The sequence below is a fragment of the Peromyscus eremicus genome, chromosome 9 (assembly GCF_949786415.1).
Source record: "Peromyscus eremicus chromosome 9, PerEre_H2_v1, whole genome shotgun sequence".
NCBI classification, from domain to species: domain Eukaryota; kingdom Metazoa; phylum Chordata; class Mammalia; order Rodentia; family Cricetidae; genus Peromyscus; species Peromyscus eremicus.
The window spans coordinates 83,455,425-83,470,112 of NC_081425.1; the positions used below are offsets into that span (position 1 = coordinate 83,455,425).

The 14,688-nt window shown below is 43.6% G+C and overlaps 1 protein-coding gene across 8 annotated transcripts in view; it reads left to right on the forward strand.

Annotated features, from left to right (window-relative positions):
- Nucleotides 1–14,688, forward strand: part of Mettl6 (methyltransferase 6, tRNA N3-cytidine) — a 63,433-nt gene that overhangs the window by 5,089 nt on the left and 43,656 nt on the right. For 4 of the 8 annotated variants that reach the window (XM_059273904.1, XM_059273898.1, XM_059273901.1 and 1 more), the window contains 4 exons: nt 1,163–1,333; nt 8,824–8,965; nt 10,422–10,490; nt 11,914–12,842. In XM_059273904.1, coding sequence (XP_059129887.1) covers nt 1,163–1,333; nt 8,824–8,965; nt 10,422–10,490; nt 11,914–12,104 — 573 coding nt within the window. In that variant the 3' untranslated portion in view covers nt 12,105–12,842. Of the gene's footprint in view, nt 1–1,162; nt 1,334–8,823; nt 8,966–10,421; nt 10,491–11,913; nt 12,843–14,688 lie in introns of those variants that run through there. The other 4 variants (XM_059273906.1, XM_059273902.1, XM_059273903.1 and 1 more) reach the window with 3 other exon arrangements.

Sequence of the window (14,688 nt, forward strand, 5' to 3'; positions counted from 1 at the left end):
GCATGCGTTCTTTACCGCTGAACCATCTCTCCAGCCTGTGGATTCAGTGCCCTCTGGCCTCTGAGGGCACCTGTATGCACATGTACATACATAAACATAAATAAAATGAATCTTTTTTTAATACTAAATATTCCCACCCAGTAGCCTTGTATATTAATTTATTGAGTCCCTGTTTACACGATTAAATAAAGCTTATTCTCCTCCTCTATAATACTCATACTGGAGCCTACCAACCAACCAAAATGCTCCAGGAGTAAGTACACTTGTTAGAAAGAAAGGTAGATTAGGATCTTGAATCTTTTATCTCTAGAAAAATCAGCCACATAAGAACTATGGGGGCATCCCAGTAGGGCGAAGTGGAAGAACTTCTCATAGAGTCTAGGCTTGTCGGGGATAACCAAAGGAGGGTTAGGAAGCAGCTGCCGACTTTGTATTATCTTTTTGGAGGAACAGGCCTCTGAAATGCTTGGTTTTAAATAAGTGGTAGACTATATTCTGCCCTCAGTTAAAAATCGTTTGCTGAAATGCTGCCTTGCTCCCTGTAGCAGTATTGAATATACTTCCCCAGTAACAAGTGACCATTCTATGTTGTAGAGAGTTATTTTAAGGTGTGTTACTTTTGTTTATATTGCATTTGTTTAACTCTGTGAAGCTGTGTTACTGTGTCTGTCTAAAACACCTGTTAATCTAATAAAGAACTGAACAGCCAATAGCAAGGCAGGAGAAAGGATAGGCAGGGCTGTCAGGCAGAGAGAATATATAGAGGGAGAAAACTGGGAGGAGAGAGCTAGGAGCCAGAGAAGAAGGAAGACATCAGGGGCCAGCCACACAGCAAGCCATGGAGTAAGAGTAAGATTTTTACAGAAATAAGAGAAAGGGAAAAGCCCAGAGGCAAGGTAGATGGGATAATTTAATTTAAAGTTAAAGCTGGCAAAAAACAAGCCATGCTAAGGTTGGGCATTTATAATTAAGAATAAGCCTGTGTGTGATTTATTTGGGAGCTGGGTGGCAGCCCCCGCTAAAGATAAAAAGAGCAAAAAACAATTATATGTAGCAGTAAACAAGTAGAAACGGGATCTTTCTTCAGTGCTACATGTTCATACATGTATCAGCAGGGTGGTTAATTAAAATCCTAAGTTCTTTCTGGTTTTCCCCTTTCTAGCAAAATCCTTTATATAACACAGAGAGATGCAAAGTATTCCAGTGTGACCTCACTAGAGATGACCTCCTTGACCATATCCCACCAGAGTCTGTGGATGCCGTCACATTGATCTTTGTGCTCTCAGCTGTTCACCCTGAGAAGATGCACCTTGTCCTACTAAATGTGTACAAGGTTAGTGATTTGGCCAGCTGGGCGGTGGTGGCGCACGCCTTTAATCCCAGCACTTGGGAGGCAGAGCCAGGTGGATCTCTGTGAGTTCGAGGCCAGCCTGGTCTATAGAGTGTGATCCAAGACAGGTACCAAAGCTATACATAGAAACCCTGTCTTGGAAAAATAAAAATAGAAAGAAAAAAAAAAAAAGGGTTAGTGATTTGATGTCTGTACTTGAGGGTTGGCCCCTCAGGCTCCCTTGCCTCCTCCTCTGTAAGGCTTGTGTACTGCAGTCCCAGCATCTTACCATTTTCAATGGGTAGACTGTGGCCAGTATAGGAGGAGGGATTCGCTGACATAAAGCAGCCACTGTAGCTCTGGGTTTGTGCAGTGCCATGGCTGCACTTCAGAACATGGCCAGCCCAGAGCAAGGAAGATGTTGCAGTTACTTGGGATCCATAAAGTGAGGGGACATGTGACTAGTGGAGAAGACAGTCAGAAGGCCTAGAATCTAAGCTGGGTTCACTACCAAGGCAAGTTCCTTCACCTCTCCAAGCCTGTTTCTATACCTGAAGAATGTTGGGATAATGCTTCTGAGATGGAAGCAGTTGAGGAAGATTGAGGAAGATGTATGATGGGTGCCAGGCACAGTGCTTGCACTCTGCTAAGTGTCCTCAAAGCCAGCTCTTGTTACGTTACTACTACTGTCATTGTTCTTGTTAGGACGGTGGGACCTGAACTGCTATCTATGGCCACCAGAAGGCTGCTATAGCATGCCTATAATCCTACTACTTGAGACTGAGGTAGGAGGATTGCCATGAGTTCAAGGCCAGCCTCGCCCACATTGTGAGTTCAAGATCAGCTTGAGCTATAGATTGAAAACAAGCCAGTATGCTGGCATATATCTTCAGCCTCAAGAAGGTCAAAATTTCAAGATTGTTCTCATGTATAGAGCAGATTTGAAGCTGGCCTAGGTTATTTTACACTATGTCTCTAAAAAAAGAAGAACCAAAAAAGCTTCACCTGTTAAGTCACATGATTTAAGACAAGCTATGGCACCTATCTGAGCCTCAGTTTCCTCTTAGTGCTAAAGCTGAGAATATAAGTGAGTGATATCACTGCTTTGGAGAACCTCAGTGGGAGTATTCATGTAGACACTGTAGTCACCATATCAGTTAACTCTTAAGAGTCAATGAAATCAGTTGTTTAAAATGATAAATTCTAGCCGGGTGGTGGTGGCGCACACCTTTAATCCCAGCACTCGGGAGGCAGAGCCAGGCAGATCTCTGTGAGTTCGAGGCCAGCCTGGTCTACAAAGCAAGTTCCAGGAAAGGCGCAAAGCTACACAGAGAAACCCTGTCTCGAAAAACAAAACAAAATAAAACAAAACAAAGGTAAATTCTGATAGGCATGGTGGCACATGCTTGTGTTCTCAGCACTCAGGAGGATAAGGCAGGAGGATTCTCCATTTGAGGCCAGCCTGAGCTATGTGGTAAGACAAAACACACATGTACATGCACACAAAGGAATCTTCTCAAGCATTTTAACTTAAAAGCCTGAGCACTTATCACTCTCAATAAATAGTCATTGGTTTGAGTAGAAGACTTAGATTATCTTACATTAATGCACACAGTAGGGCTGTGGTTCTTTAAAAGGGGAGTGAGGGGCTTGGGGGCATATCTCCACTCTTACCGGGCATGTGAGAGGCCCTGCTTCAAACACTGATTTTTGTTTTTGTTTTTGTTTTTTGTTTGTTTTGTTTTGTTTTTGTTTTTCGAGACAGGGTTTCTCTGTGTAGCTTTGCGCCTTTCCTGGATCTCGCTCTGTAGACCAGGCTGACCTCGAACTCACAAAGATCCACCTGGCTCTCTGCCTCTCGAGTGCTGGGATTAAAAGCGTGCGCCACCACCGCCCCGCCTTCAAACACTGATTTTTTTTAAAAAGTAGAATAGGAATTTTAAAACAATTAGAAAATAAACTGAGGGCAGATTATATTTTGACCCAGACTTTCATGGCAGAGGCTCACACTTAACCAAAAGCAGCTTGATGAACATTTATATATCAAGTCTTTTCAAATTGTTCAACTTTATTTAAAAAAAAAATTTTTTTTTTGAGCCAGGCAGTGGTGGCACACGCCTTTAATCCCAGCACTCGAGAAGCAGAACCATGTGGATCTCTGTGAGTTCAAGGCCAGCCTGGTCTACAGAGCAAGATCCAGGACAGCCACCAAAGCTACACAGAGAAAACTTGTCTCAAGAAAAGAAAAAAGGAAAAAAAAAATTTTTTTTTTTTTTTTGAAACAAGATCTTACAATATACCTCTTCCAGGCTGGACTTCATACATAGACTAGGTTAGCCTCAAACTCTGAACAGTCCTTCTGCCTCTGCCTCCTGACTATGGGAGTTATACTCATGTGCCACCATGCTGATGAAATGTTTGACTTTATATAGAAATTGTAAGCTTCTTACTCATGTTCATATGTCATTGTTAGTCTCTCTTTATTAAAATTATTTTAAAATTAAAATAAACTTGGGTCTTGCTCTGTACTCCAAGGAAGCCTCAATTTTCCTGCCTCAGCCTCCTGAGTACTAGGACTACAGGAGTTCAGCACAACACTTAGCGTCATATACTCTCTTGCTTTTCATTTTTGTCACACTGTAGCTCAGGCTGACCAAAAACTTAAACTTGTGCTGCAGCTTTCAAGTGCTGGGATTACAGGCATGAACCTCCTCACCCAGCACTTTCTCTCTTTTAAGATTGTCTGTGTGAGAGTATGCCTTATGTGTGTGGATGCTCATGGAGGCCAGGAGAGGGTGTCAGATCCCCTGGAACTGGAGTTACAGGTGATTGAGAGTAGCCTGATAAGTATGTTGAGAACTGAACTAAGGTCCAGAAAGACAGCAAATGCTAACTAAGCCCCACTCAGTACCTTAATTAAAATATGTAATTTAGTTGAAAATCCACAGGTATAAGTAAGTTTGAAAAGAAAGATGAGTGATGCGTGTACAGCATAGAGGGTGGGACAGTTAAGTACCAGAGTGTACAGACTGATTTTAGAGGAAAGAGAGGGCAGCCAGCGAGTTGAAAATGATGCTGGATAAAAGAGTGTCCCTTGGCAGTATGTATTAATGCTTCAACCTTGTTTTGTTTTGATTTTGATTTTATGTGTATTTTGCCTGGTGCCTAAGGAGGTCAGAAAAAGGGCATCAGGTCCCCTGGAACTAGAATTATGGGTGATTGTGAACCACCATGTGGGTGCTGGGAATTAAACCCAGGTCTTCTGCAAGAGCAACCAGTGTTCCCACTAAGCCATCTCTCCAGCCCTTAACCCTAGTTTTAAATGTTACATACAGGGAGATAAAGGTTTCAAAACATTGGAAAACTGTTAGGGAATATTTTAAAACGTATACTTCTACCATACTGTAGGTGGGGGTTTCTGTCCCACAAGCCCACTCCCAAATAACCACTTAGAGACTTATTAATTATAAATGCTCAGCCAATAGCTTAGCTTGTTACTAACAAGTTCTTTTAAATTGACTCATATTTCTTAACTACACATACATGGCAGTATGTTTTTTTTTTAGCATAGCCAGTTTATCTCCTGCTTTCTCTGCATCTGGCTGGTGACTCCACCCTACTTCCTAGTATTCTGTCAGTCTGGCTCACTTGCCTAACCTCTTCCTGCATAACTGTTGGCCAATTGGCTCTTTTATTAAACCAATGAATGTAATACATATTCACAGTGTGTAGGAGTCCAGCTCTGACCTGTCGAAGGGTTCTTGAGGGGAGAAGAGAGGAATGAGGAAGTATTAGATAGGAATATAGACGTAGCCAGAGAGAAAGATGAGACACAGGATAGCTTTGGGAGGGCCCTGGGTCAATACCCAGCTGCCTCAAGGTTTATTCTAATGGGCTTTTCATACACTGCCAAGGGGAGAGGCAAAAGACCTCCCCTTTCAAGATCAAAGCACAACGTTCAGCCAAGTGTAGACCCTTCAAAACACCTGGTAACCACACCCCTACCCAAATCATCCTATTATGCAGCCCTGCTGGGTAAAGCAAACTCCGATTTTGACCTTGAGTAAGGGCTTACTAGGGAGCCTTTGTGGGCCCCTACAACAATGTACAAAAGGATTATTCCACAGCACCACACTGGTTTATCTCTGCCTATGAGTTTCACAAAGTTTTCTTTTGTTCTTCCTCAACTCCATTCTGTCCCTGGATATCTGAGCAGGTGTGAACCCAGAATATGCCCATAAATGGACATGGGACTTAAGCTAGACAGAAAAAAAGGCACCAAAGAAAAGATGAGCATATTGCCTGATTTAGGCCCAGGTGAGAGTGAAGGATTACTAGAAATAGGTGATGAGAAAAAAGAGAGAGCACGCTAAGAAAGACAGAAAGGGCAGAGTGGCTTGCCTGGCGTTGCGTGGATGGGGTGCTCTACTTCTGCGTGTTGCCAGAGCAGTAAGACCTCACTGTGGGAATAAGTGGTTCGTAGATAGGTGGAGGAGGGAGAAGCCAAAGGAAGGCCAGCAAGATGGCTCAGTGAGTAAAAATGCTTGCCACTGAGTCTGATGGCCTGAATTCAGTCTCTGAAAGAGAAAACCAACCCCTAAGCTGCCCTCTGACCCCATGCACACATTCACACACATGTAAGTAAATGTGAGGGGGAAATGACATGATAAAGAAGCCAGCATAGGGGCTGAAGAGATGACTCAACAAGTAAAGGGCTTGCCATCCAGTCATGAGGACCTCATTTCGATTCCCAGAACCCATGTAAAGCTGGTAGTGCTTGTCTGAAATCCCAGTACTCCTGTGGTGAGATGGGAGGCAGACACAGGAAAGTGTTGGAAGATTGAAGAGCAGCTAGCTTGGTGTGACCAGTGAGAGACCAGCTCCTGAGGTTGCCCTCTGATTCTCATACACATACCTACATTCAAGCACAGGAACATGTGCGTACACACACACACACACACACACACACACACACACCAGCACAATTGGAAGGATAGTCTACTTGTCTACTGAAATTAGCTAGGATTAAAAATAGAATAGCATTTAGAGTAAGACAAGACAGAAGATACAGTCCTTGAAGAGTGCAGCCAAGTAACCCTGGAATGAGTAGGCAAGAGTGACAGGGGATAGTAAGTGATCTGTCTGATGACAGGGAAAGAGAGAGGAAGTATAGAGAGGAGGAGGATGCCCAGGACATAGCAGGGATGACACTAAGCCCTGTGAGTGATGGGAGAAAGCACATAGATACCAGGTTTCTGTGAGAACAGAGCATGGAAGAAAGGAATGTTCAGAGGCAGATGGATCTCTGAGTTTGAGGCCAGTCTCTATAAGTGAATTCAGGCCACCCATGACTACATTGTGAAACCTTGCCTAAAAATTTTTTAATTGCAAAAAGAACTGTCCCATAATACAAGAATATTTATGATTTTCATTAGTTACCATCCAAATTCTTAATGTAGTACACAGCTTTCATAATTAAAGGAATGCAATGTTCCCATGAGAAGAAGTAAAAATAAAGGTGTACCTTGATTTTTCGACTTGAAATTTACAGCCCTCTGAGCTCTAACTTTATGCCTTTTGGACCTGTGAACTCTAGATAAAGAATTTCTTTTGGTGGGTAGAGGGCAGGAGGGGCAAGGAACCTATGGGCAGGTAATGGGTCATTGGTGGTCAACTAGCCTGTAGAGCAGAAGATCCCACTCAGAGTTCACAGCCTACAAGTGTTGTCTGTGCTTTCCACCCTCCTCAGCTTTAGTGTTCTTGAGCTAAGTGCCCCGATTTTAAGTATACGATTGGAGGCTCTTACTTGTGCTTTTAATGAGTATACCACCTAGACACCGAATGCCTCCAGTATCTCTGAGTTCCGTAATGCCCCCAACTCGCTCTTCACAGATCAGCCTCTTCTGAACTTTTTATAGAAATAAATAGTATGTCACCTATATTTTAGTAGGTATGACATGTCACATTTGTAAATTTTCTTGCACTGTCCCAGGGCACGATTTCCTTTGACGAGTTCTATTTGAGTATGCCTCCTATTTTTAGTCTCCATTAGAGATCTTTTTTCAGCCAAGCCACAATGACTTTCTAGCCCAGTCTGATTACTCTCTCAATGCCATTATGGTGATTGGCTGCTTAATTTAAAATTGTGTGTTTTGTTGGGAAAGTACTAGAGAAAGAAGCCGTCTTCAGGCTCTACTGACAAGACACCAGCAGCCTAGGTGAAGCCCAGTGTGAACAGTCCAGAGCATAAGCTTCCTGCCATAGTTCTCGTTACTCTATGGCGCCAACACCAGGCAGGCTTCTTAAGTCACAGAATTTAATTTGAAAAGCAACCAAGAAGTTGAATTCTCTCATTTCCTAAACAGAATGGTGATCTGCGGGAGAACACTGGAGTTTGGGTCTCCTTTGTGCCGCTCACTTGCCCTTACGATCTCAACAAGTAACTTACTACTTTTATTCTGGGCCTTACTGAAAAGTGGGCAGAGTGAAGGCGCACCAGCTGCTTTTGGGACTCGTAGGCGGGACAATACATGACAGGAATGTGTGCTGAACTACATAGTGCTGTGAGCAGAGAAGGCATTGGGCGACGCAGCGAATTGAGGGAAAGCTGGAATGTGAGCGCAGATGCCCATCTGTCTCAGGAAGCGCCCTTCTCACTGCCTCACACAGCCTTTCCTTCCTTCTGAAATGAAGATTGAGTCACCTGTAAATGAAATTTCTCACCTGTTTTTCTTTGCACCATTGGTGTGGTGACAGACACCTATAATCACAGCACCCAGGAAAGTAAGGCAGGAGAATCTCTACAAGTTCAAGATCAGCCTGGGCTGCTGCATAGCAATTGGTTACCAGGCCAGCCAAGGCTGTATATATATATATATATATATATATATATATATATATACACACACACATATATACATATATATATATATATATATATAAAACAAGACCCTATCTCAAAAAACATAGCTCAGCACCTGAGAGGAGGTCAGTGTTGAGACCCAGTAGGGAGTCTCACAGGAGCCCTGCAGAGGTAATTGTCAGAAGCAGATATCTGGAAACTCAGTCTAATGAAGGAGGTAGCTCATGCCTTGTAGAAGGCAGAGTGTGTCTTATGTGGTTACTTTTATGTGGGGTCTGAAACTACTGTGGTCCATTACATCCAAAAAATGACTTCTAAGGCACTTTATTTTTTATTTTTGTTTTTCTGGGACAGGATCCCCTTGCTATGTAGCCCTGGTGGGCCAGGTACTCACTATGTAGGCCAGTCTCAAACTCAGAATGATCCTCCTGCCTCAGCCTCGTGAGTACTGGGATTACAGGTGTGTACCACTACACCTAACATGTTTTAAAAGCAATCATTCATATTAAAAGTATTTTATATGCCTTCTTTCATAACTACCACAGGTCTGTTTTAATTCCTAACGTCATTGGATTGTATTTTATTTGACTAGGTTCCTCTGAGTTATATGCAACCTGCTTTACTTTTGTAGGTATTAAAACCAGGCAGAAGTGTCTTGTTCCGTGACTATGGGCTGCATGACCATGCCATGCTTAGGTTTAAAGCTGGAAGCAAACTTGGAGAAAATTTTTATGTCAGACAAGATGGAACCAGATCCTATTTTTTTACGGATGGTAAGAGGAATGGAGTATCTCCTTAGTGTTTCATTCTGTCTCTGCTCACGTGACTGTCATCAGTGGGGTCCTGCTTGGGCAGCTATGTGGCCATGCTGACACAAGTCCCAAGTTCTTAGAATAAGCCCTGATGCACACCACTTTCCCAGTACTTGCTGAGACATAGACCCAGCTCTGGCCGGTGGGGAGCTTGAAGGCCTCTGCTGATGGTAGCTAGTGAGTGAGTCTGGGAGAGTAGACAGGCCTCAGACATGTCACATGGTGACTGAGCTTACTTTCCCAGACCAAAGGCAAAAATCCTTCTTGAATAAAAGTGATTGGATCTGTTTTCAAATAGACAAATTTGCTATCAAAAAATACTGAGAATATAGCTCAGTTGGTAGAGTGCTGACCTAGCATGGGTCAGATTCTGGGTTCAGTAGCCCGCACTGCATAAACTGGGGTGGTCACATACAAGTCTTAGACCCCAGCAATCCAGAGGCAGAAGCAGGACGATCAAGAGTTAAAAGTCTAGCTGGAGAAATGATTCAGCAGTGCAGAGCACTTGTACTTGCTGAGAACTGGTTCTGTTCCCCACACCCACATGGTGGCTCAACCATGTAAGTCTAGTTCCTGGGGATGGGGACCAAACACCTGCTCTGACCCACGCGGACACCAGGTGTGCACATGGTGTACATACTTCATGAGGCCAACACTCATACACAGAAAATAAACAGTAGTTCCTGGGCTACGTGAGACCCTGTCTATAGATGGTTGTAACTGGGAGGATGGCTGAGTAAAGTCTGCTGCAGCCACCTGAAAAGCCAGGTGTGGTGGCCTGTCCCTGTAATCCTGGTGCTGGGAAGGCGAGAGAATAAAAATCCCTAGAGCCTACTGGTCAGCTGGTTTTATTGGAAATGCCAGGTTGGTGAGAAATCTTGTCTCAAAAAGTGTGGTAGACAAGGACAGCCAGGGCTATATAAGAGTGAACCTGTCTCAGGGGGGAAAAAAAAAAGGCAAGGTAGAAGGCTGGAGAGATGGCTCAGTGGTTAAGGGCACTGTTGGCTCTTCCAGAGGACCTGGGTTTGAATCCCAGCAGCCACATAGCAGCTCACAAATGAGGTCTGTAACTTCCTTTCCAGAGGCTCTTTGGACCTCTGTGGGCACCAGGCATGTATGTGATGCAAATGCAGATAGAAGGTCCGTGAACATAAATAAAAACATACATTTTTTTACAGTGGAGAATAGAAGAAACATTGACCTCTAGCCTCTTTATATGTGTGTGTGTGCTATTGCACACAGATGCACATACACATGAACACATAACATATGCCACATCAAGATAATAATAGAAAATACTTTAAAAGGCCTTTTGGATCAGTAAATGCCGAATATCTTTTCAATTTTTAAGTGTTTCAAACATTGGTTTTAGGTCTACCTAGTAATCTGGAGTTAAAGATCCTTTATCTTTTTCTAGCTCTGGGTCTTGAGGGGTTTGCTCGTTTTGGAATGCTAAGGCTTGAACCCAGAGCTTCAAGCATGCTAGGTGAGTGTTCTGCCCTCAGCTGTATCCCTAGTTCATTTACTTTTTGGTTTTAGGGTTAGGGTGTTTGTTTGTTTTTAGGTTTTTTGATTTTTATTTTATATGTATATATGTTGCCTGTATTGTGAGTATGTGCACCACGAATGTGCCTGGAGTGTATGGAGGTCAGAAGCGGGTGTCATCCCCTGGGCCTGAAGTCATGGATAGTTGTGAGCCACCACAGAAACCGAACCTGAGTCTTCTGTAAGAACAACAGGCGCTCTTAACTGCTGAACCCTCTTTCTAGCTCCATATTTTTTAGGTTTTTGAAACAAAATCTCAGTCTGTAGCCCAGGCTGTCCTTAACCTTACAGCAGTTCTGTCTTTGCCTCATAGGTATATGCCACCCAACTTACATTTCATTTCTTGAAATACTGTTTTAGATATTAAACTAAAAAATGAGTGTTTACAGTTAAATATCTAGTGTCGGGTGAAAATGAAGACGACTTTAAGGTTTCTGACATGGCCGCATCTGGATAAACCCATAGAAGTCATCAGGAAGCCCAGTGGTATCTGCACAGTGCTGCAGAGCACAGCCTGTGCAGTAACGCCCTGAGGAGGACTGCATGTGTGCTCTTGGTTCTACTTATTTACTTCATTTATCTGTGGGATGTTTTGCTGGGGTGAAGTTATCCTCAGGCTGTCACACCACCAGGTGATTCCCCCCAATTCTGGGCACAGATATCCTTCCTTTCTGTAAACAAGTTGAGTGTGTGCAGTCTTCTCCATACCTAGCCTGGGCATTGTTTCTTTCCAGTCAGACTTTTGTATTTGCTGACACATGGACAAGCCAAGGTAGGTACACCTTTGTTGCTGCTTTAATTGGAGGTTTCTGCTCGGGTCTCAAGACCATGAGAAGTAGGAATGTGTTTGGGGTTTTTTGGGGTTTTTGTTTGTTTGTTTGTTTGTTTGTTTTGTTTTGTTTTGTTTTGTTTTTGTTTTTCGAGACAGGGTTTCTCTGTGTGGCTTTGCACCTTTCCTGGATCTCACTCTGTAGACCAGGTTGGCCTTGAACTCACAGAGATCCACCCGCCTCTGCCTCCCGAGTGCTGGGATTAAAGGCGTGCGCCACCACGGCCCGGCTAGGAATGTGTTTGTTTTTAAAACAGAAAGAGCGAATGAGTGAAGGGAGAGAAAGAAAGCCTGGCCTACTAGCACAGGCCTGTATACCCAGCACTGAAAAGCTGGGGCAGAAGCATTAAAAATCTCAGGCCAGCCGGAGATATAAAGTACAATCTTGTCTCAAGAGGGGAAAAATCAAATAAGAAAAGTCTAAAAACAAATGAAAAAGTTTAGCATGAAGTTTTTATTAAACAGAAAAAAACCAAAACCTCTGTAGCCCATCTCAGTCCTCATCCCTCAGAGCTCACCACTGCTTGCCTTCTAGAATTCCTGGCGCAGCTCTTTGTGGACGCAGGTTATGAAGAAGTGGCGAATGAATATGTGTTTCGAGAAACAGTGAATAAAAAGGAAGGCCTGTGTGTGCCACGAGTTTTTCTTCAGAGCAAGTTCCGGAAGCCTCCACGGGACCCAGACCCCACCCCTGACTCTGCTTCACTTGGAAGAGAAGCCTTTTAAACTAACATAGATTTTTGTATTCTGAATTTTTAAAATTACATGTGTAATTTTTGTATTAAAAACAAGTGGGGACTAGGGAGATGGCTTAGCAGTTAAAGTGTTAGCTGTGCAAGCCTGATCACCCAAATGCGACCCCAGGAATCTGTCTAGGAAAACAAAGATGGGGGCTGGAGAGATGGCTCAGTGGTCAAGAGCATTGGCTGCTCTTGCAGATCACCTGGGTTCGAGTCCCAGCACCCACATGGCAGCTTACAGCCATCTGTAACTCCAGTCCCAGGGGATCGATGGGAATGGAATGCCCTGTTCTGGCCTCTTCAGGTGGTACACAAGCAAAACACCCAAATTTAAAAAAAAAAAATCCAGGTTTGGCAGTTTGAATCCATAATCCCAGCACTCCTACCTCAAGAGAAGCAGAGTAAGAATCATCTGGAAGCTCCAGGACCAGCCAGCCAGGAGTGTGGCAGAGAAGAGACAAGAGACCTGGCCTCAGAAAGGTGGAGGGTGAGAACCGACTCCTGGGACTCTGCCCTCCACATGTGCACAAATGGATAAATGAACAGAGAGTGTATGTGTGTGCACATAGAAAAACGAAAGTGTAAGTCGGTCCTGAAAGTCAAGTTCTGTGGTTTACCTGTGTTGTACAATTCTCTTTCCACAAAGGAAAGCCAGGAGCCAAGCGTGCAGATACACAAAACCGGTGTGCAAATCAAGCATTTGATAATAAATACATTAAAGACAGTTCTTTAGTCTTACCATTTATTAAAGAAAAAAGCAAATTTATATACTAATCAGGTGGGTATGCTTGTTTATTTTTATGTAAAAAATTAAATCTTGAGCAGTGGTGCATGCCTTTAATCCCAGCATTCAGGAGGCAGAGGCAGGTGGATCTCTGAGTTCAAGGCCAGCATGGTCTACAAAGAGAGTTCCAGAACAGCCAGGATTACAGAGAAACCCTGTCTTGACAACCCCCCCCCCCCAAAAAAAAAGAAAAAGAAGCAAAAGTCAGCGACTTACTGGTTATTTTGTTTGGGGGGGGTGTGAGTGTGATGTGTGTGTGTGTGTGTGTATATATATATATATATACACATATATACATATATATACACATATATATACATATATATATACACGTGTGTGTGTGTGTGTATGATGAGTATATATATGTATGTGTGTGTGTGGTGTATATATTTGTGTGTGGTGTGTATGTATGATGTATATATGTGTGTGTGATGTATATGTGTGTGATGTGTATATGTGTGATGTGTATGTATGATGTGTATATATGTGTGTGTGATGTATATATTTGTGTGTGATGTGTGTGTGTGGGTTTGTGTGTGCACGCTCAGGTGTGGGTGTCATCCTCTTTCACTCTCTACTTTATATCCTGGAAACAATCACTTGCTGGACCAGGAGCTTGTCATCTGGCTAGGCTGGCTAGTCACTGGGCTCTCAAGATCCACCAGTCTCCTCCTCCCAGTGCTGGTATTATAGGGTCATGTGGCCATGCCCAGCTTTCTTACATGGATACTAGAGATTTGACCTCAAGTCCTTATGCTTTCACTTTTAAGCACTAGGCCCTTTAAATAGTAAATTTTAAAATTTTTGTTTCCAGGTGTTTTGTCTGCAGGTATGTATGTCTATACTACATTCATGCCTGGTTCCCATGGAAGCCAGAGGGTGTCATCCCCTGGAACGGAAGTTAGACTGTTAAGTCTTGAGCCACTGTATGGGTGCTGGGAATCTAACCTAGGTCCTCTGGAAAAGCAACCAGTGCTCTTAACCACTGAGCCATCTCTCCAGCCCCCTTAAACAGTAATTATAAAAATTCTCACAGTACTATTTTATTTTATTTTATTGGTTTTTTGAGACAGGCTTTTTCCATGTAGCTTTGGTGCCTGTCCTGGATCTCTCTCTGTAGACCAGGCTGGCCTCGAACTCAGAGATCCTCCTGGTTCTGCCTCCTGAGTGCTGGGATTAAAGGCTGTGCCACCGCCTCCCGGCACAATTTTAAAGATATACTAATTTGATAGTTACATGCTGAGGAGTGGTGGTAGGAAAATATTAAAAGTCTTTGCTTGGCAAAGATGTCTTAGTTTGGGTTTCTATTGCTATGATGAAACACCATGACCAAAAGCAAGTTGGGGAGGAAAGGGTTTATGCTTCTACATCCATAGTCCATCACTGAAGGAAGACAGGGCAGGAACCTGGAGGCAGGAGCTGATGGAGAGGCCATGGAGGGGTGCTGCTTACTGGCTTGCTCAGCCTGCTTTCTTATAGAACCCAGGAATGGCCCCACCCACAGTGGACTGTGTGGTAGTTTCAATAGGTATTGTCCCCCAACCCCAACCCCACCCCGCACACACACCCCAATAGACTCATATGTGTGAATGCTTGACTTGTAGGGAGTGGCACTATTAGGAGGTGTGGCCTTGTTGGAGGAAGTGTATCACTGTGGGGGAGGGCTTTGAGGTCTCAAGCTATGCCCAGGGTGGAACACAGTTCACTTTTGCTGCCTGTGGATCAGGATGTAGAACTCTCAGCTCCTTCTCCAGCTCCATGTCTGCCTGCAAGCTGCCATGCTTCC